The sequence below is a fragment of the Electrona antarctica genome (genome assembly GCF_951216825.1).
Source record: "Electrona antarctica genome assembly, chromosome: 5".
NCBI classification, from domain to species: domain Eukaryota; kingdom Metazoa; phylum Chordata; class Actinopteri; order Myctophiformes; family Myctophidae; genus Electrona; species Electrona antarctica.
The window spans coordinates 3,072,025-3,093,074 of NC_136810.1; the positions used below are offsets into that span (position 1 = coordinate 3,072,025).

The 21,050-nt window shown below is 46.2% G+C and overlaps 1 protein-coding gene across 3 annotated transcripts in view; it reads left to right on the plus strand.

Annotated features, from left to right (window-relative positions):
• The window catches only part of wfdc1 (WAP four-disulfide core domain 1), a 30,436-nt gene extending 10,373 nt beyond the window's left edge, over positions 1–20,063 (plus strand). For 2 of the 3 annotated variants that reach the window (XM_079501445.1, XM_079501444.1), the window contains exons 3-8: positions 13,877–14,078; positions 15,367–15,450; positions 16,846–16,986; positions 17,511–17,570; positions 18,654–18,713; positions 18,872–20,063. In XM_079501445.1, the coding sequence (XP_079357571.1) occupies positions 13,877–14,078; positions 15,367–15,450; positions 16,846–16,986; positions 17,511–17,570; positions 18,654–18,712 (546 nt within the window). In that variant the 3' untranslated portion in view covers position 18,713; positions 18,872–20,063. Of the gene's footprint in view, positions 1–13,876; positions 14,079–15,366; positions 15,451–16,845; positions 16,987–17,510; positions 17,571–18,653; positions 18,730–18,871 lie in introns of all 3 variants that reach the window. The other variant, XM_079501446.1, reaches the window with a different exon arrangement.
• Positions 20,064–21,050: the final 987 nt, after the last annotated feature.

Sequence of the window (21,050 nt, forward strand, 5' to 3'; positions counted from 1 at the left end):
GGTGGACAGGAGGAATGAGCCCTGGTGGACAGGAGTGGAATGGGCCCTGGTGGACAGGAGGAATGAGCCCTGGTGGACAGGAGGAATGGGCCCTGGTGGACAGGAGGAATGGGCCCTGGTGGACAGGAGGAATGGGCCCTGGTGGACAGGAGGAATGGGCCCTTGTGGACAGGAGGAATGAGCCCTGGTGGACAGGAGTGGAATGGGCCCTGGTGGACAGGAGGAATGAGCCCTGGTGGACAGGAGTGGAATGGGCCCTGGTGGACAGGAGTGGAATGGGCCCTGGTGGACAAGAGGAATGAGCCCTGGTGGACAGGAGTGGAATGGGCCCTGGTGGACAGGAGTGGAATGGGCCCTGGTGGACAGGAGTGGAATGGGCCCTGGTGGACAGGAGTGGAATGGGCCCTGGTGGACAGGAGGAATGAGCCCTGGTGGACAGGAGTGGAATGGGCCCTGGTGGACAGGAGTGGAATGGGCCCTGGTGGACAAGAGGAATGAGCCCTGGTGGACAGGAGTGGAATGGGCCCTGGTGGACAGGAGTGGAATGGGCCCTGGTGGACAGGAGTGGAATGGGCCCTGGTGGACAGGAGTGGAATGGGCCCTGGTGGACAGGAGTGGAATGGGCCCTGGTGGACAGGAGTGGAATGGGCCCTGGTGGACAGGAGTGGAATGGGCCCTGGTGGACAGGAGTGGAATGGGCCCTGGTGGACAGGAGTGGAATGAGCCCTGGTGGACAGGAGGAACGGGCCCTGGTGGACAGGAGGAATGGGCCCTGGTAGACAGGAGGAATGGGCCCTGGTGGACAGGAGGAATGGGCCCTGGTGGACAGGAGGAATGGGCCCTGGTGGACAGGAGGAACGGGCCCTGGTGGACAGGAGGAATGGGCCCTGGTGGACAGGAGGAATGGGCCCTGGTGGACAGGAGGAATGGGCCCTGGTGGACAGGAGGAATGGGCCCTGGTGGACAGGAGTGGAATGGGCCCTGGTGGACAGGAGTGGAATGGGCCCTGGTGGACAAGAGGAATGAGCCCTGGTGGACAGGAGTGGAATGGGCCCTGGTGGACAGGAGTGGAATGGGCCCTGGTGGACAGGAGTGGAATGGGCCCTGGTGGACAGGAGTGGAATGGGCCCTGGTGGACAGGAGGAACGGGCCCTGGTGGACAGGAGGAACGGGCCCTGGTGGACAGGAGGAATGGGCCCTGGTAGACAGGAGGAATGGGCCCTGGTGGACAGGAGGAATGGGCCCTGGTGGACAGGAGTGGAATGGGCCCTGGTGGACAGGAGGAATGGGCCCTGGTGGACAGGAGGAATGGGCCCTGGTGGACAGGAGGAATGGGCCCTGGTGGACAGGAGGAATGGGCCCTGGTAGACAGGAGGAATGGGCCCTGGTGGACAGGAGGAATGGGCCCTGGTGGACAGGAGGAATGGGCCCTGGTGGACAGGAGGAATGGGCCCTGGTGGACAGGAGGAATGGGCCCTGGTGGACAGGAGGAATGGGCCCTGGTGGACAGGAGTGCTACACACCAGAATGCAGAGTTCATATAACCGTGTATACGTGTAAAAATGGACACAGCCTCACATGTCAGGTTAAAGTGACATGACAAGCAAGCACAGAATGCACAAGGTCCTGACACTCTTCCCCTGCAGGGCAGCTAAAACAGAATCAAGAGATCCCAGTAGGGCTGGCTGGGCAATATTATAACCACAAATCCATATGATTTATATACGATTATTTCAAACTTGTGATTATGATTTATGAACAATAATCATAAAGAAAAGAAAATAGAAAAGGTATACAGTATTTGTCTCTGAGATGCATGCAGTGGAGTATAAATTATTGGTGGAAAATTGAAATACTCAAGTAAAGTAAAAGTATCTCAAATTTGTACTTAAGTACAGTCCTTGAGTATATATTAAAATGTACTGTAGATACTTCCCATTAAAATCCCAGCGCAGCCAACCAGATGGCCTCTCTCATTCAGCGATGGCTGCTACAGTACAATGCCCCTTACTGTACATTCAGACCACTTAACGAGACACAGTTTGGTTTTCTCATTCTGAGGTGGTTTTGGTTCTATCTGTGGTCTCACCACTATATATAATTACCAGTCTGTCCCTCTGACCCTTTCCTAGTTCCTCATTGCCCCTTTTTTTCTCCTCGCTTTCTTTCTCCACCTCTCCTTCTGTCTGGCAAACTAGAAGAAATGATGTAAAAATTGTCTTAAGGACACTCTGCAAATCAGTGCTTCCCAAAGTGGGGTCCGGGACCCCCAGGCGTCCTTGAGGGAGTTCCAGGGGGTCCCCAGCTAAATTATAGTTATAGGAACCATGGACCCTTATGGGTCTGTAACTCTGAGAGTGTACAAATTGTACACCATTAAATGGGGGTCCTTGAAATTAAACGGGTTGAGAATCACTGCTAGAGCCGTACAAATCTTCTCTTATGGGGGTCCCTGGCATATCTCTTCAAATGTGGGTCCACGGAGTGATTAGTGTCAATTTGGGGGTCCTTGACATGAAAACGTTTGGGAACCCCTGGTCTAAATTAGCCTTTATATTTAATTTGTCTTCTCTCCTTTCTGCCCCTCCATGAGATGAAACCGTTTTTTTTTTAAAAGTCCGATTCATACTTTGTTTTATGACGGCACAAATATCTGACCCTCCGGCCCACAGGGGTCGGGTCGGCTGTTTCCACATCCACAGCACAGTGGTACGACAGAGCATACATGGAAGCATTAGTTAATCCAAACAAATACATATTTTCTATCAATTTCACACCCCATATTAAAGCCTTGAATTCACAGAGATTTCGTTTTTTGTTCTTTTTGTCGCATTCCTATAAGCCCATTAATTTGATAAACAGGGGACTCTCCGGTAGGAGAAATTAGCATCTTTCTGACGTTCATCCAGTTGTTGGCTTCGGCTCCTGCATGAATTCAAGGCCTCACTAATAATCACAAGGTTCTCACTAATAATCATGAAAAAATGGCACGATTTTTTCCTACTCAGTCTGTGTCTCATAGGAGGGCTGTGGTCAGTTTAGAAACCGTCTTCCAGTGACATCATCATTAGGCAGATTTTTTTTTAAACAAGATTTTTTTACAAGAATATTTAGATTTTCATTATCGTGAGAACGATGGCTTCCATTTTCGCATTGCAACTTTTCAGGACTAGAAAGCCTGCAGTTTCTATTAGCTTGTATTCCGCATCGATGATGTCACTGGAAGACGGTTTCACCATTTCACCAGAATTGCACCATTTTATCATGATTATTAGTGAGGACCTATTATATGAAGATAGGTTGAAAAGTGGTGAAGTGGTCCTTTAACGGGGTGTGTAATGGATAGAATATAAGTCATTTTTGTGTTGAACTACTCCTTTAAAGGGGTATTTCACTTTCAAGCATGTTTTGGGTCATTTTACCATCTACTCAGGCTCTCCCCAGACAGTTTTTAAGGTTCACCCCAGACAGTTTTTAAGGTTCACCCCAGACAGTTTTTAAGGTTCACCCCAGACAGTTTTTAAGGTTCACCCCAGACAGTTTTTAAGGTTCACCCCAGACAGTTTTTAAGGTTCACCCCAGACAGTTTTTAAGGTTCTCCCCAGACAGTTTTTAAGGTTCACCCCAGACAGTTTTTAAGGTTCACCCCAGACAGTTTTTAAGGTTCACCCCAGACAGTTTTTAAGGTTCTCCCCAGACAGTTTTTAAGTTGCTTGATTGCTTGAGAAAAATGGCAGCAGTCTGAATTACCCTTAAGAGAGGGCTTAATAAGCTAGGAGAAGGAATCCTCCCAGGATGCTGTCTGTCTGTCAGCTCAAATACTCCTCATGGTCCATGGACAGGATCTGATCCATCATCTCTGGGTCAGTTCAGAACCAGGTTCACATACAGGGTCTACACATACTGTACATTACATCATGATTTGATCCAATAAACCGTCTGGATCCAGCTATGAGCATTCTTCATAGCATGACAGTCAAACAAATCGGCTTTGGCAAACCTTCCTGTTATACGTATTGGGCGGGAACCCCTTTTGGTGTTTTAAGCATTCTGTTCTAACTTTAGCTATTGAAAAATATCAGATCTACAAGCTCAAGCTACGAGCTTGTAGGTCTGCTATTTTTTAAAAGTCGTGAAAATGTTGCGCAAATCTTTGAATATATATTCTTTCAGAGTGAACGTTTTTAACTCAAATCTTTGCTTCTGGGGAGGTCCCTGGAACAACATAGTTTCAGATGGTGGTCGGCGGCCAATTACATATATTTTTGGGGGTATAGAAACATGAGGTTTTTCAGAAAACTGTCAGGATATAGAAGACATTTTGTAGAATCGGTCTCGGTCGAAATGGGATAAGACTAAGAGTACAATTCACAGCTCAGACCATGCAGTCTCTGGTACTGTGGTCTTTTGGACTCTGGTATTTATATAGTGGGTCTTGAAGCGTCACTAATGCTAGTCAGGTGATGGGAGTCTGCTGCAGCTCAGCGGGACATTGCTGGAGTTTCAGAGGGCAGTCCAGTATCCACATACTGTAAAGTAATGTATGTTGTTGATAGACTTCGGAGCTCTGATAGAGCAACTACACATTAAGCCTCAATAAAATGGTGACTGTACTTTTCCCCAAGTGTAGGAACTCATTGGGACAGTTTGCCTCTCAGTAAAGGGGGAAAACCTTTGAAATTCTTTACCTATATGGTTCTAAAACTAGAGACAGGTAATTTGTCTTACAGAGGACTCAAACTATGGTTGAAATCAAAACTACATTATATCTATATCTAAATCAAATGACTATATGGTCATGTATAGTTTCTGACTGGTTACCTGAATGATTATGTCTACTTCTATTTTGTTTCACAAGTTAAAGTTAAACTAATGGTTTTTGATTATGTAAAATATTTGTTTTGTACTTGATTGGGTTTTAGACAATAGTGTTATCGTATTTTAGAAAAGACACAGCATAACATACAGTATGTATACAGTATGGTGCGCAAGTATGGCCCACGCACGCACGCACGCACGCACGCACGCACGCACGCACGCACGCACGCACTGTGTGACTGAGATCAGACCATAGTGTCTCACTGGCTCCAACACTGGACTGACATCAGACCATTCATGATTTCACGCACAGATCACAGACGTCCTGTTTACTGAGAGCCAGGAGACACACACACACACACACACACACACACACACACACACACACACACACACACACACACACACACACACAATCACACACACACACACACACACACACACACACACACACACACACACACACACACACACACACACGCACGTACAGTACAGTATGTGTAAAGTACAGTACATAAGTGTAAACAGTTTGGTCAGCATCAGACCATTCATGGTCGTGTGTTGAGATCTCAGTCAGATACTCAGACTCCATTGCTTCCTGTGTTTAAGTGGACAGAGACACACGCACGCACACACACACACACACACACGCAGGCACGCACACAGAGCTACGAAATAATGTACACATGCATGCGCACGTACACTGACACTCACGCAAGCTGTCTCTGTCATGGACATAATACGAATGTGTGCCATGACATTCTATACGTAAATTAGTGATTTGTATCTACATTTCTACAGCTATGAAGGACCAAGACTGTCTGTCTCTCTCTCTCTCTCTCTCTCCATCCAATTTACAATTTAGGCATTTATCAGACACTCTTAATCCAGAGCATTAAGCAATAACAAAAAGCATGGCTATACATCACATACATAAAAAGTAGTTATCATGAATCATACGTAAGCTAAGAACATAACATTGGAATGTCTATAAATTGAAACTATGCAACTATGCATATATTGTATACTATATAGTGCTATGTTTACATAAAATGCTATAAGTCTACATAAACTGCCATCTAAGTCTACAAATGCTACATACAGTAATGCTACATACAGTAAGTTGAGCCTTTGCATACGCCTGTAGGAGGTTGAGGCTAGCTAGGGCAAGTATTACGGCAAGTGCTATGGGTTAAGATGGAGTCTGAAGAGGTGCGTTTGCAGCGGAAGACTGGGTTCTGTGAATCTGTAGTTCTGATTGCAATGGGAAGTGCATTCCATAGTTTTGGAGCCAGAAGGGCTCTCTCTCTCTCTCTCTCTCTCTCTCTCTCTCTCTCTCTCTCTCTCTCTCTCTCTCTCTGTGCGCTCCTGGCTAGCTCGCCAGTACTTTTCACCCTGGCATCTTTTTGTTTACTGAAGGTCAACCAGCCATGTTCCAACACAGTCTATACCTACAGTGTACCTGCTGCTGTATATGTCTAGATGGCAGGTTGTTTTACAGTCTATACCTACAGTGTACCTGCTGCTGTATATGTCTAGATGGCAGGTTGTTTTACAGTCTATACCTACAGTGTACCTGCTGCTGTATATGTCTAGATGGCAGGTTGTTTTGTCTGTGTCTGAGTGTCCACAGTCTATACCTACAGTGTACCTGCTGCTGTATATGTCTAGATGGCAGGTTGTTACAGTGTACCTGCTGCTGTATATGTCTAGATGGCAGGTAGAACCTACAGTGTACCTGCTGCTGTATATGTCTAGATGGCAGGTTGTTCTATACCTACAGTGTACCTGCTGCTGTATATGTCTAGATGGCAGGTTGTTTTACAGTCTATACCTACAGTGTACCTGCTGCTGTATATGTCTAGATGGCAGGTTGTTTTGTCTATACCTACAGTGTACCTGCTGCTGTATATGTCTAGATGGCAGGTTGTTTTACAGTCTATACCTACAGTGTACCTGCTGCTGTATATGTCTAGATGGCAGGTTGTTTTACAGTCTATACCTACAGTGTACCTGCTGCTGTATATGTCTAGATGGCAGGTTGTTTTGTCTATACCTACAGTGTACCTGCTGCTGTATATGTCTAGATGGCAGGTTGTTTTGTCTGTGTCTACAGTGTACCTGCTGCTGTATATGTCTAGATGGCAGGTAGAACCTACAGTGTACCTGCTGCTGTATATGTCTAGATGGCAGGTACTACAGTGTACCTGCTGCTGTATATGTCTAGATGGCAGGTACTACAGTGTACCTGCTGCTGTATATGTCTAGATGGCAGGTAGAACCTACAGTGTACCTGCTGCTGTATATGTCTAGATGGCAGGTTGTTATATACCTACAGTGTACCTGCTGCTGTATATGTCTAGATGGTCTATACCTACAGTGTACCTGCTGCTGTATATGTCTAGATGGCAGGTTGTTATATACCTACAGTGTACCTGCTGCTGTATATGTCTAGATGGTCTATACCTACAGTGTACCTGCTGCTGTATATGTCTAGATGGCAGGTTGTTATATACCTACAGTGTACCTGCTGCTGTATATGTCTAGATGGCAGGTTGTTTTACAGTCTATACCTACAGTGTACCTGCTGCTGTATATGTCTAGATGGCAGGTAGAACCTACAGTGTACCTGCTGCTGTATATGTCTAGATGGCAGGTACTACAGTGTACCTGCTGCTGTATATGTCTAGATGGCAGGTACTACAGTGTACCTGCTGCTGTATATGTCTAGATGGCAGGTAGAACCTACAGTGTACCTGCTGCTGTATATGTCTAGATGGCAGGTTGTTATATACCTACAGTGTACCTGCTGCTGTATATGTCTAGATGGCAGGTTGTTTACCTACTGTACCTGCTGCTGTATATGTCTAGATGGCAGGTTGTTTACCTACTGTACCTGCTGCTGTATATGTCTAGATGGCAGGTTGTTTACCTACTGTACCTGCTGCTGTATATGTCTAGATGGCAGGTTGTTTACCTACAGTGTACCTGCTGCTGTATATGTCTAGATGGCAGGTTGTTTACCTACAGTGTACCTGCTGCTGTATATGTCTAGATGGCAGGTTGTTTACCTACAGTGTACCTGCTGCTGTATATGTCTAGATGGCAGGTTGTTTACCTACAGTGTACCTGCTGCTGTATATGTCTAGATGGCAGGTTGTTTTGTCTATACCTACAGTGTACCTGCTGCTGTATATGTCTAGATGGCAGGTTGTTTACCTACAGTGTACCTGCTGCTGTATATGTCTAGATGGCAGGTTGTTTACCTACAGTGTACCTGCTGCTGTATATGTCTAGATGGCAGGTTGTTTACCTACTGTACCTGCTGCTGTATATGTCTAGATGGCAGGTTGTTTTGTCTGTGTCTGAGTGTCTGCTGAGTGACAACAGTGTCTGCTCTTTTCCCCCACAGCATGCGGTAGGAGTTCCCCCAATTGAGTGAAAGATTATCAATTTATGAAATAAACAAAATATATTTACGGTGTTTTAAATGTTAGATTTTAGTAGTAGAGGTCAATTATAATATATTATGGTATATTTGTCTCATAAGCCAGGGTTCCTTTTAACACATTTATGACGGGAACCCCTTTCGGTGTTTTCAAGCATTATGATATAGTTTAGCTATTGAAAAATATCTGATCTACAAGCTCATAGCAAGGCACCGAGTGCCGCGCTACGAGCTTGTAGATCTGCTATTTTTTGAAAAATTGTTAAAATGTGGCGCAAATCTTTGAATATATATTCTATATATGACTATATATATAGTCAGTTTTTAACGTTTTTAACTCAAATATTTGCTTTGGTTCCTGGAACAACATATTTTCAGATGGGGGTCGTCGGCCAATTACATATAGGGGTCCTTGACATGAAAATGTTTGAGAACGACAAAACATAGGGCTTTTCAGAAAACTTTTTTTGTAATCGTCCTCAGGTCTAAATGGGTGAAATGACTGTCTCTTTCTGTGTCAGTAGACAGTGTTTATGTCCACCTGTCTGCCTTATGGACCGGGGGGGGGGGGCTCAGTCATGTCTGTCCATAAAGTCTGTCCATTTGAAAAAGAAAGACTGTCCAGAAGCTGAACAGATGTGTGTTTTTTAGGAAAGAACCGTCAATTCCCTTTATATTTGTACATTCAAGTGTGTGTGGGTGTGTGTGCGTGCGTGTGCGTGCGGGTGTGCGTGCGTGCGTGCGTGTACTCGCGAGCGTGAGAGTGCGTGTGTCCTGGCTCTCAGTAAACAGGACGTCTGTGATCTGTGCGTGAAATCATGAATGGTCTGATGTCAGTCCAGTGTTGGAGACCCGACCCCCCACCCCCCCTCCCCTGTGTGTGTGTGTGTGTGTGTGTGTGTGTGTGTGTGTGTGTGTGTGTGTGTGTGTGTGTGTGTGTGTGTGTGTGTGTGTGTGTGTGTGTGTGTGTGTGTGTGTGCGTGTGCGAGAGAGACTTGGCTACAGTAGGCTCCATCAGTTAACGAGCAGCAGGGCCCCATGTCTGTAACCACAAGAGGGAGAGAGAGAGAGAGAGATAAAAGAAAGATAGAGTAGATATAGAATAAGAGAATGCCCACGGATAGGAACACACTTCAAAGGCAGCCACCTGCCACGCCACCATGGCACACAGAGTAAATAAACAAACGTTGCTTGATGCTGGATGGCGTGAGTGAGTCTGGAGAGCATGCGTGCGTGTGTGTGTGTGTGTGTGTGTGTGTGTGTGTGTGTGTGTGTGTGTGTGTGTGTGTGTGTGTGTGTGTGTGTGTGTGTGTGTGTGTGTGTGTGTGTGTGTGTGTGTGTGTGAGGGCAACAAAGACATGAAGGCAAGATGACAGACAGACAGACAGACAGACAGACAGACAGACAGACAGACAGACAGACAGTGGAGCTAATCTGATGGGATGCAATGTTAGCTGTAATTACCATGATTATTATGTCATTATGGAGTCACAGGAGGCCCTTTACTGTACTGTACTGTACTGTACTGTACTGTACTGTACTGTACTGTACTGTACTGTACTGTACTGTACTTTTATCCTACGGTATCTCTGCCCGTGTCTTTTCATAACTGCTGAACATGGGCTCACACTGTACTGTACAACTGTATGCAGTGGGATGAGCCAGCGGGTCTCAAAGTGGGGTCCGGGGACCCCCAGGGGTCCTTGAGTGAGTTCCAGGAGGTCCCCAGCTAAATGATAGCTTGGAACCAAATGGAGCCTTATGGGTCTGTAACTCAGAGAGTGTACAAATGGTGTACATTTGTACACTCTCTGAGTTAAATTAACTTTGATTTTCATATACAATATAAATTGGGTTCCCAAAGATAGAAATGCCATTAAATGGGGGTCTGTAGCCTATTTCATAATCAAACTGAGGGTCCTTGAAAATAAAATGGTTGAGAATCATTGCTAGAGCCGTACAAATGTTCTCTTATGGGGGTCCCTGGCATATCTCTTCAAATGGGGGTCCGCGGGGCTAATTACTGTCAATTTGGGGGGTCCTTGATGTGAAAAGGTTTGGGAACCACCGGCTTTAGAACATACCGCTACTTTTACACAGGTAACTTTTTGCTGAGCTCCGACTACAATAACCACGTTGGTAATCTGGCATCGACAGAGTTATTTAGTGTTTACAACACACATGCATGTGTGTGTTGTATCACACACACACATGCAGTGTGTGTTGTATCACACACACACACATGCAGTGTGTGTGTGTGTGAGTGAGTGATACAATTACAACACGCATGCAGTGTGTGTGTGTGTGTGTGTGTGTGTGTGTGTGTGTGTGTGTGTGTGTGTGTGTGTGTGTGTGTGTGTGTGTGTGTGTGTGTGTGTGTGTGTGTGTGTGAGTGAGTGATACTATTACAACACACATGCAGTGTGTGTGTGTGTGTGTGTGTGTGTGTGTGTGTGTGTGTGTGTGTGTGTGTGTGTGTGTGTGTGTGTGAGTGAGTGATATTATTACAACACACATGCAGTGTGTGTGTGTGTGTGTGTGTGTGTGTGTGTGTGTGTGTGTGTGTGTGTGTGTGTGTGTGTGTGTGTGTGTGTGTGTGTGTGTGTGTGTGTGTGTGAGTGAGTGATATTATTACAACACACATGCAGTGTGTGTGTGTGTGTGTGTGTGTGTGTGTGTGTGTGTGTGTGTGTGTGTGTGTGTGTGTGTGTGTGTGTGTGTGTGTGTGTGTGTGTGTGTGTGTGTGTGAGTGAGTGATATTATTACAACACACATGCAGTGTGTGTGTGTGTGTGTGTGTGTGTGTGTGTGTGTGTGTGTGTGTGTGTGTGTGTGTGTGTGTGTGTGTGTGTGTGTGTGTGTGTGTGTGTGTGTGTGTGATATTATTACAACACACATGCAGTGTGTGTGTGTGTGTGTGTGATATTATTACAACACACATGCAGTGTGTGTGTGTGTGTGTGTGTGTGTGTGTGTGTGTGTGTGTGTGTGTGTGTGTGTGTGTGTGTGTGTGTGTGTGTGAGTGAGTGATATTATTACAACACACATGCAGTGTGTGTGTGTGTGTGTGTGTGTGTGTGTGTGTGTGTGTGTGTGTGTGTGTGTGTGTGTGTGTGTGTGTGTGTGTGTGTGTGTGTGATATTATTACAACACACATGCAGTGTGTGTGTGTGTGTGTGTGATATTATTACAACACACATGCAGTGTGTGTGTGTGTGTGTGTGTGTGTGTGTGTGTGTGTGTGTGTGTGTGTGTGTGAGTGTGTGTGTGTGTGTGTGTGTGAGTGTGTGTGTGTGTGTGTGAGTGTGTGTGTGTGTGTGTGTGTGTGAGTGTGTGTGTGTGTGTGTGTGTGTGTGTGTGTGTGTGTGTGTGTGTGTGTGTGTGTGTGTGTGTGTGTGTGTGTGTGTGAGTGTGTGTGTGTGTGTGTGAGTGTGTGTGTGTGTGTGTGTGTGTGTGTGTGTGTGTGTGTGTGTGTGTGTGTGTGTGTGTGTGTGTGTGTGTGTGTGTGTGTGTGTGTGTGTGTGTGTGTGTGTGTGTGTGTGTGTGTGAGTGTGTGTGTGTGTGTGAGTGTGTGTGTGTGTGTGAGTGTGTGTGTGTGTGTGAGTGTGTGTGTGTGTGTGAGTGTGATACTATTACCGACACCAGTGCCAAACATTTGCTTTCGCTTTTACAGTTGCTTTGGGAGAACACTCGTTCAGCGTGCCAAATAAACAGGCCCGCTTTAACGATGGCGTGCTTTAACGATGGCGTGCGGTCCACGAGCCCATTATCTAATTAGTAACGAGGAGGAGAAAATAAAATTCTAGGGGAAACCCTGCAACTTTCTCTCTCTCTCTCTCTCTCTCTCTCTCTCTCTCTCTCTCTCTCTCTCTCTCTCTCGCACGCACGCACGCGCGCAATTAAGGACCATTAATAGATGTAATCCGCACAATCCAAACTCAGGACGTTTGTCTTAGGCTGGGGGTGAAATTGCACAGGAAACTGGCAAATCCCTCCCAAATTAATAAAAATTGCTTGAAAAACATACAAAGCCTTGTGATCATATACAATTATCTAATTAGAGGAAGTCGCTAAACTCACATACTCATGCTTTAGCAGGCCTCTTCACATCTGCTGTCAGTGGCGTGCACAGACATTTAGAGGGGCAGGTGCTCAAGTGAAAAAAAGGGCACCTTGTGCAGCGCGTGGAACCGGCCGGTTGGCCGGTTGCCTTAATAGTCTGAGATTGATAGATTTTGGGGCCTAAATAATATATTAGAAGCTTTTTATCAAGAATTGATCAATGTCACCATGGTCCACATACTGTACAGTGTTCACTGTACAAAAAAACAAAAGCTACACACAGGACAAATTACTAAAACACAACATGCAGCGTTCAAGTTCAGGAGAGTTCGGGGGGAAAAAGCCAATTCTCCTGAATGCTGCCTTCGGGTACGGCATGGAAAGGGGGACATTTGTACCTCTTCCACAGTAGTACTGAATGCTGCATTCATGTTCTGGAGAGTGCCGTGAGAGTGAGAGTATAGCGGAGAGTGCCGCTAAAAGGCAGGCGCTGAACCCCCCTTTGATGTGCACGTGCCTGCTCCTAACCAAGCATATGAAAACAATACAATACACATATTGTTCGCCACACAATGTCACATTACAGGAATTGTATGTATATCATTCCATTTCACTCTTTCATTTAGCTGCAGTTTAAAGGGCCTGCAGTTTTCTATAGTGGTTTTGATTTGAACAGTTTTTCAGCATCAATCGAAAAAGAAAACAATAATCCCATTGAACAGTGTTCTCTAATATCTCATCTTTGTGCAGTGACAGAATGGCTAGCTGTATCAATCACTTAAATAATGAAAGTTAATTTACCACCACGTCTGTGATGTTTAATATTTTGTTGAGTAGGCTACCTACCTTCCTACAAAATGAGAGTGAACAGATGCTATTTTTCGTGCGTGTGCGCGCGTGTGTGCGTGCGTGTGCGTGCGTGCGTGTGTGTGCGTGTGTGTTTATGTTTATCCAGCCCAAAGCTCAATCCTTGTGAGTGTTTTAACTTGGCTCAGAGTTCTGCAGCCCCCCCCCCCCCCCCCCCCTCTGAGCCCCCCCATGAGGCTCACCCGTGAAATGTTTGCTCCCACACTGAGAAAACCTTCCCAAATCCAGGTCAACACATTTGCAGGCAGGCCTCCTGTGATCACAGGCTGCCTGATGATGTTGATATGCAAGGCCCAATGCTGCCCTCTCCTGGTGAAAGGGAGAATCAGTGGTGTGGAATGGTATAGTGCACTTGGACCACATGTGCAAATAAATGGAACCACACTCATTTGGTTCCTCCTGGACCCCACTTTGGGAATCACCGTGTGGGTTCTGTTCTATAGCTCATGTCGGCAACCTTCTGATTATGAAGAGCAACGAGTCTGATACCTGTTTTTAAAATTCTAAAGTAACAATTCTAAAGTAAAGTGATAAACACAATTATTGTCCATCACTTCTCTGCAATGCAACCTTTACCTATTGTCTGTCTGTCTGTCTGTCTGTCTGTCTGTCTGTCTGTCTGTCTGTCTGTCTGTCTGTCTGTCTGTCTGTCTGTCTGTCTGTCTGTCTGTCTGTCTGTAGCAGCAGGATTATGAGTATCCGAACCAGTCTCAGTCGACGCAGCATCAGAAGAACGACCGCTGTCCCCCGCCGCCCCAGATGCTTCCGGAGCGGGCCTGTGAGGTCCCCGTGTGCCGCTCCGACTCCGAGTGTGAACGCCACAAACGCTGCTGCTACAACGGCTGCATATACGCCTGTCTGGAGTCTGTCCAGCCCCCACCAGGTCAGTTACCACCCTGTTACCACCATGTTACCACCCTGTTACCACCCTGTTACCATACCAGCCCCTTCTGGAGTCTGTCCAGCCCCCACCAGGCCGGTTACCACCCTGTTACCATACCAGCCCCTTCTGGAGTCTGTCCAGCCCCCACCAGGTCGGTTACACCACCCTGTTACCATACCAGCCCCCTCTGGAGTCTGTCCAGCCCCCACCAGGTCAGTTACACCACCCTGTTACCATACCAGCCCCTTCTGGAGTCTGTCCAGCCCCCACCAGGTCAGTTACACCACCCTGTTACCATACCAGCCCCTTCTGGAGTCTGTCCAGCCCCCACCAGGCCGGTTACCACCCTGTTACCACCATGTTACCATACCAGCCCCTTCTGGAGTCTGTCCAGCCCCCACCAGGTCAGTTACCACCATGTTACCATACCAACTCCCACCAGGTCAGTTACCACCCTGTTACCCTACCAACTCCCACCAGGTCAGTTACACCCTGTTACCATACCAACTCCCACCAGGTCAGTTACCACCCTGTTACAACCATGTTACCACCCTGTTACCATACCAACCCCCACCAGGTCAGTTACCACCCTGTTACCCTACCAACTCCCACCAGGTCAGTTACACCCTGTTACCATACCAACTCCCACCAGGTCAGTTACCACCCTGTTACAACCATGTTACCACCCTGTTACCATACCAACCCCCACCAGGTCAGTTACACCCTGTTACCATACCAACCCCCACCAGGTCAGTTACACCCTGTTACCATACCAACCCCCACCAGGTCAGTTACACCCTGTTACCATACCAACCCCCACCAGGTCAGTTACACCCTGTTACCATACCAACCCCCACCAGGTCAGTTACACCCTGTTACCATACCAACCCCCACCAGGTCAGTTACACCCTGTTACCATACCAACCCCTACAATATCCCTAAACGTAACCCTCCTCTCCCCAACCCAAAAACTGTCCAGTCCAGGAACGCAGCAAGAAGACCATACTGTAATTACTGTGATAAATCATTACCACCGTGCTCTGACTTCTCTGCATGGTGCATTGTCCTTGTCCATAAACAAGTGAAGGGCAATTTGGGAACCCATCGGCTTAAAAAGGGGAAAAACAGCACCACCTGCTGTTTGAATCTGTCTTGAGAGAAATCACTCTCGAGATAACTTTTCGTTTTATTTTTATGTTTCTCCATATGCCTTTACAAATGGAAACAAACATTTCGGCTAACCAGCATTTGTCTCTCTCTCTGTGTGCGTGTGCGTGCGTGCGAGCAGTGTTGGACTGGTTGGTGCAGCCTAAACCTCGATGGCTGGGGGGGAACGGCTGGCTGCTAGACGGCCCAGAGGAGGTCCTGCAGGGTGAGTGACCTCTGACCTAACCTAACCTAACCTCTGACCTCTCCCACCAGTGTTGTTTTCGTCGACTATACCTTTTTTTTCTATCTACTCTCTCTCTCTCTCTCTCTCTCTCTCTCTCTCTCTCTCTCTCTCTCTCTCTCTCTCTCTCTCTCTCTCTCTCTATCTATCTATCTATCTATCTTCCAAAATGTTTTTGGGTCCCTAAGCTCAACACTTGAAAAATGTATTTATGATTTGTATCTATCTATCTATCTATCTATCTATCTATCTATCTATCTATCCTCTCTCTCTCTCTCTCTCTCTCTCTCTCTCTCTCTCTCTCTCTCTCTCTCTCTCTCTCTCTCTCTCTATCTATCTATCTATCTATCTACTCTCTCTCTCTGTCTCTCTCTCTCTCTCTCTCTCTCTCTCTCTCTCTCTCTCTCTATCTAACTAAATGGAAACTAAATGAAAACTAAGCTATGATGACTAAACGTAAGACTAAATATATTGACAATTTCGTCAACAAATAAAAACTAGACTAAACTGTTAGGAAGGGACTAGTGGACAAGGGATCCAGTATAAATAAAAGACAAGTCATTTTACACTTCATCAAAGCGCGACAAAACACATTCCAAGTGACTAAAATGTGACTAAAACTAAAATAAGTTTCTTTCCAAAGACTATGACTGAACTAAAATAGAAATTTGCTGCCAAAAACAACACTGACCTCCCACCTCCCACTAACACGTGACACCACTGACCACGCCACCTCCCACTAACACGTGACATCACTGACCACGCCAACACTACACACATTAAAGCCATTTGTACCTACTGGAGATTACTGCCGTTCCAACAGCGATACCAGTATTGGGAAGGCCTCCTATTTTGCGGGGTTTGAAAACAGTCACCCTACAAGACAAGATATAGAATATTCAGTGACAGATTAAGCTCATAATAATAAATAATGAAAACTAAGGGCATTTCGTCTATCATTTTCAGTAAGTTTTAGTTTGTTATTTTATGGAATATGTTGTGTATGTGGCCTATGAACACAACTAATAAGGAAATAGAACACTGGCGAAGGGAGCTCAGGTTTATAGTACTTTACTGGTCAAAGCCAGAACACACATCAATCAAGGGTAAAAAATGCAGCTAAGAGCACCTAGCACAAGGCAGAGTGGTCTGCCACATAAAGTAGTCCCTGGCTAAGCAATACACTACAGAATACTTTACAGGGAAAGATCAGGAAAAGTGAGGAGAATTGTGAAGAAGATGTCAAATAACTTCAGGGTCTGAACTGTGATCTTGTGTGTCCCATACATGCGTGCATGCAGCGAAGGCCTGCAGCACCATGTGTGTATTAACTTCAGGGTGTGAACTGTGTTCTTGTTGTGTGCCCCATGCGTGCAGCGGAGGCCTGCAGCACCACGGAGGATGGAGACGAGCCCCTGCACTGTCCTACAGGCTACGAGTGTCACATCATCAACCCAGGAAACCTGGCCGCCGGCATCCCCAACCGGGGACAATGCATCAAGCAGCGCGGGAACTCTGGTGAGAGAGAGACGTTACGCTATGCCACGTTCTGCATGTAATGGGAACTCTGGTGAGAGAGAGACGTTACGCTATGCCACGTTCTGCATGTAATGGCCATGCTATAGAGGTTTAACCCATTCTGGACGGGAACCCCTTTTTGGTGTTTTAAGCATTGTGCTATGCTTTAGCTATTGAAAGATAGCAGATCTACAAGCTACGACCTACGAGCTACGAGCTCGTAGGTCTGCTATCTTTGAAATATCGTGAAAATGCATGGCACAAACATTTGAATATATATTATTTCAGAGCGAATGTTTTTAACTCAAATATTTGCTTCTGAGGGGGGTTCCTGGAACAACATATTTTCATATGGGGGTCGGCGGCCAATTACATATAATTTTCGGGGTCCTTGACATGAAATAGTTCACATATATATTTGCATGTGATGTTACAGTATGGGCTTGTTCAAAAGGCTGCCTGTTTGAAGACATTATTGGCCATATTATGATGTCACTGTGTTGACGTTCGTTCTTTCTCTTTAGATGGTCGCAGCCTGAGGCATAAATACTTCAAGGACTACAAGGATTACTTGGGTGAAAAGGGTAATAATACCCTTATCATTCTGAACCATATTGTATGCTGATTGCTGACATTATTATGTATTATGTACGTATGGTAATAATTTGACATTCTGCGAAAATATCAGCTCTAAAAGCTTGCAGTGGGTTGCAGTGCAACCCGCTGCCAACTTGTAGACCTACTCCTGTATCTTTGGCAAAGATATTTGGTGTAGAGAGAAAACAATAGGGGGCTAAGGCTGAGCTCACACCTTTCATGCAATTCTCGTGCTCGTTGGATGCTCGTTGGATGCATGTTGTGAGTATAGACGCCTTATCAGACGTCGTCACACTGATAAGCAACAGCATGCGCGTGCATACCGGCAGCACAAGAACCCTGCCTCTCATACGATGCAATGGAAAAGTTCTAACTGCACTCACGTGTAAAAAATGCACCATCAAACTTTCAGATGCTGTTTTTCTCCCAGTGTGGAGGAAGAATGATTAGGATTTGTATTGTGATCTCTCACTCTTGAAATATATAATCCTTGGTTTCTGTTGTGTGTGTGAACAATAACAGCAATTCAAATGAGTTCAAATCCTCAAAACCACACCTCCAGTCGCTGTACAGGAGGTGCGCTCATGATCATGGCAGCAGAGCCTGGTTGTCCATGGCTGCACACGCACCTGCAACCCATCAAGTGTAATTTATGCTTCGTCCCACGATGGTGTCGCGCACGCAGACCTCTATGCTCACAGCAGTCGCATCCGCGATGCGATGTGAGCTTGTATATCAGCTGTTCTCTGTGCGCAATACTGTTGCGCTTTGAAGTATAAATGTCTCCTAGGGTGCTCCTCACTAGCCAACAGTCCAACACAAAATAGGATGTTGAATGGACTGAAACCAGCGCTCCCCAAAACAACAGGTTTGGAGATCTGTTGGGAATTGATTACATGAAACAGTCACCCGTGCGCCCAGTCCCAATGTTTGTAAACAAATAATTGGTGAATAGACCCCTGGGGAACTCCGTTCAATTAAGTAATTTTTAAGTGGTTAAAAAAAAGAACAAAGAAAACTCAAGCTTGTAACAGAAAATGTCTTCTGACACTGTGTTTCCCTCCTTCTAGGCAGCAGTGCTACCAATGCAGTGGGCTATGAGAAGAATCACCAGAAGCACTTGGGATGAAGTACGCTTTGAAACAAGTTAAATAATCTCTGTTGCATAAAAGCCTTTTGTGATATTATGTATTCATAATTTTGTTTTTGTTGACATTGCGATGACGATACATTTTCGATATTTACATCCATACAAATAGATGTATCTCGTTTGTTTGCTTGTTTTCAGATGCACCAGACCGACCGCAGCCATAAGACATAACACAACCTCTTCAGTGTCAGCTCTCCAACATGTCCGAAGTCATGTCCGATGTCCCGATGTCCAGCTTGTATTTAGGATTAAAAGTCTGCTTTATACTTTAGTCGTATGACTGTGTTGCGTGACACAAATAGCCGATCTACAAGCTGTCGTGATTGCAAAACGTGAGAGTAGATTGGCTATATGTGGGAGTATTAGGGTTGAGTTGACACACCAAATCTCAAACTGTCTCAATGTGGCATTTTATCTCTCTCTCTAGTCTATCTCACTCTTTGTCTTTCTCTCTCTCGGTCTCTCTCGGTCTCTCTCTCTCTCTCTCTCTTGCACGCACCCACAACACACACACACACACACACATTTGTGACTGGTTGCCTAATCCACACATACACATAAAATCAGAACCCTGTGTTCTCAATTAAACATCCTCACTCAACAATGTGAACAGTCTGGCTGTCAACAAGGCCAGAACATTTACACAGTCAATCAAATTATCTTCCCTTTTCAAAGCATATTACTTCAAATTTGTTCATGCTGTGTTGTGAACTTTGTTAGTTTTTTTTACAGACGATACATCCTCTACCGATCGGTAGAGGATGCTGAACAATACGATACATTTGTTTTCCTAAACATCACATCGTCGCTGTCAGGTAGAAACCTTGTATGTCCAAAACGGTTACTAAAAAATTTACCAAAAGAATAAAAAAATAAAAAATAGAGAATTGGACATTCATTTAAAAAATATATATAACTTAATACGTTGAGATATGGAGATACGAGGTTTCTGCCTGCAGTAACAATATGCTGATGTTTCTCCTTTGAATTAGATCCAATGTTCGCAGGCCTTGTTCGTTTAATGTCAAACTGGCATCAGTGACAAGTGACAACAGTTTTGGCTTTTTTTCCAGGCGCGTACTGTACTGTACATCCACGTCATATCTCAATGACAGTCAGTATTGTCTAAATGGTGCTCATTTTAAACATTTTAAAATGCACTTTCTTACAGAACAATAAGCTGGTCTGTTATACAAAGACAGGTAATAAGCTAGAGGCATAATACCATAAGATGTAACCACTGTCTGTGTGCGGAGCGAAGTGATACCTGAATGTTACCTAATCTAACTGGTGCTGGAACGCTGCCTTGTTTATTCCAAATAAACCACATCATTTAGAAATAACATTTGTTTTTTATCCTTTATTTACCCAGGGTAGTAGCTGAGCACAAGTGCTCATTTTCAGCAACGCCCTGCACATAGAAACACACACACACACACACACACACACACACACACACACACACACACACACACACACACACACACACACACACACACACACACAAAAACCTGGGAGCTGACCAGTACAACCAGTCTTATACTGTTGGCCACTAAGCAGCTCCAGGGGAGCAGTTGGGGGTTCAGTGCCCTGCTCAGGGGCATTTCAGCGGTGTTGGGTGAGTGATGACAATCACTTCCCCACCCAGATTTTTCCTGCCCGTCCGGGGAATCGAACCGGCAACCTTTCGGCAACAAGGGCGCTCCTCTAACCCTTAGGCCACCGCTGCCCTGAACTGTGTTTTCCCTCTCACAGTTGCTACCGCAGCTATCTGACATAATTATATTTCATGATATTTCTTTTATATTAGGCCAGGGGAGGAATTTCATGGAGGCCATGCCCGCATGAAGGCCATGGGTGCCGGCCCATGCCTTGGCCCCCACTGCCCATGAAGGCCATGGGTGCCGGCCCATGCCTTGGCCCCCACTGCCCATGAAGGCCATGGGTGCCGGCCCATGCCTTGGCCCCCACTGCCCATGAAGGCCATGGGTGCCGGCCCATGCCTTGGCCCCCACTGCCCATGAAGGCCATGGGTGCCGGCCCATGCCTTGGCCCCCACTGCCCATGAAGGCCATGGGTGCCGGCCCGTGCCTTGGCCCCCACTGGCCATGAAGGCCATGGGTGCTGGCCCGTGCCTTGGCCCCCACTGCCCATGAAGGCCATGGGTGCCGGCCCGTGCCTTGGCCCCCACTGCCCATGAAGGCCATGGGTGCTGGCCCGTGCCTTGGCCCCCACTGCCCATGAAGGCCATGGGTGCCGGCCCGTGCCTTGGCCCCCACTGCCCATGAAGGCCATGGGTGCCGGCCCGTGCCTTGGC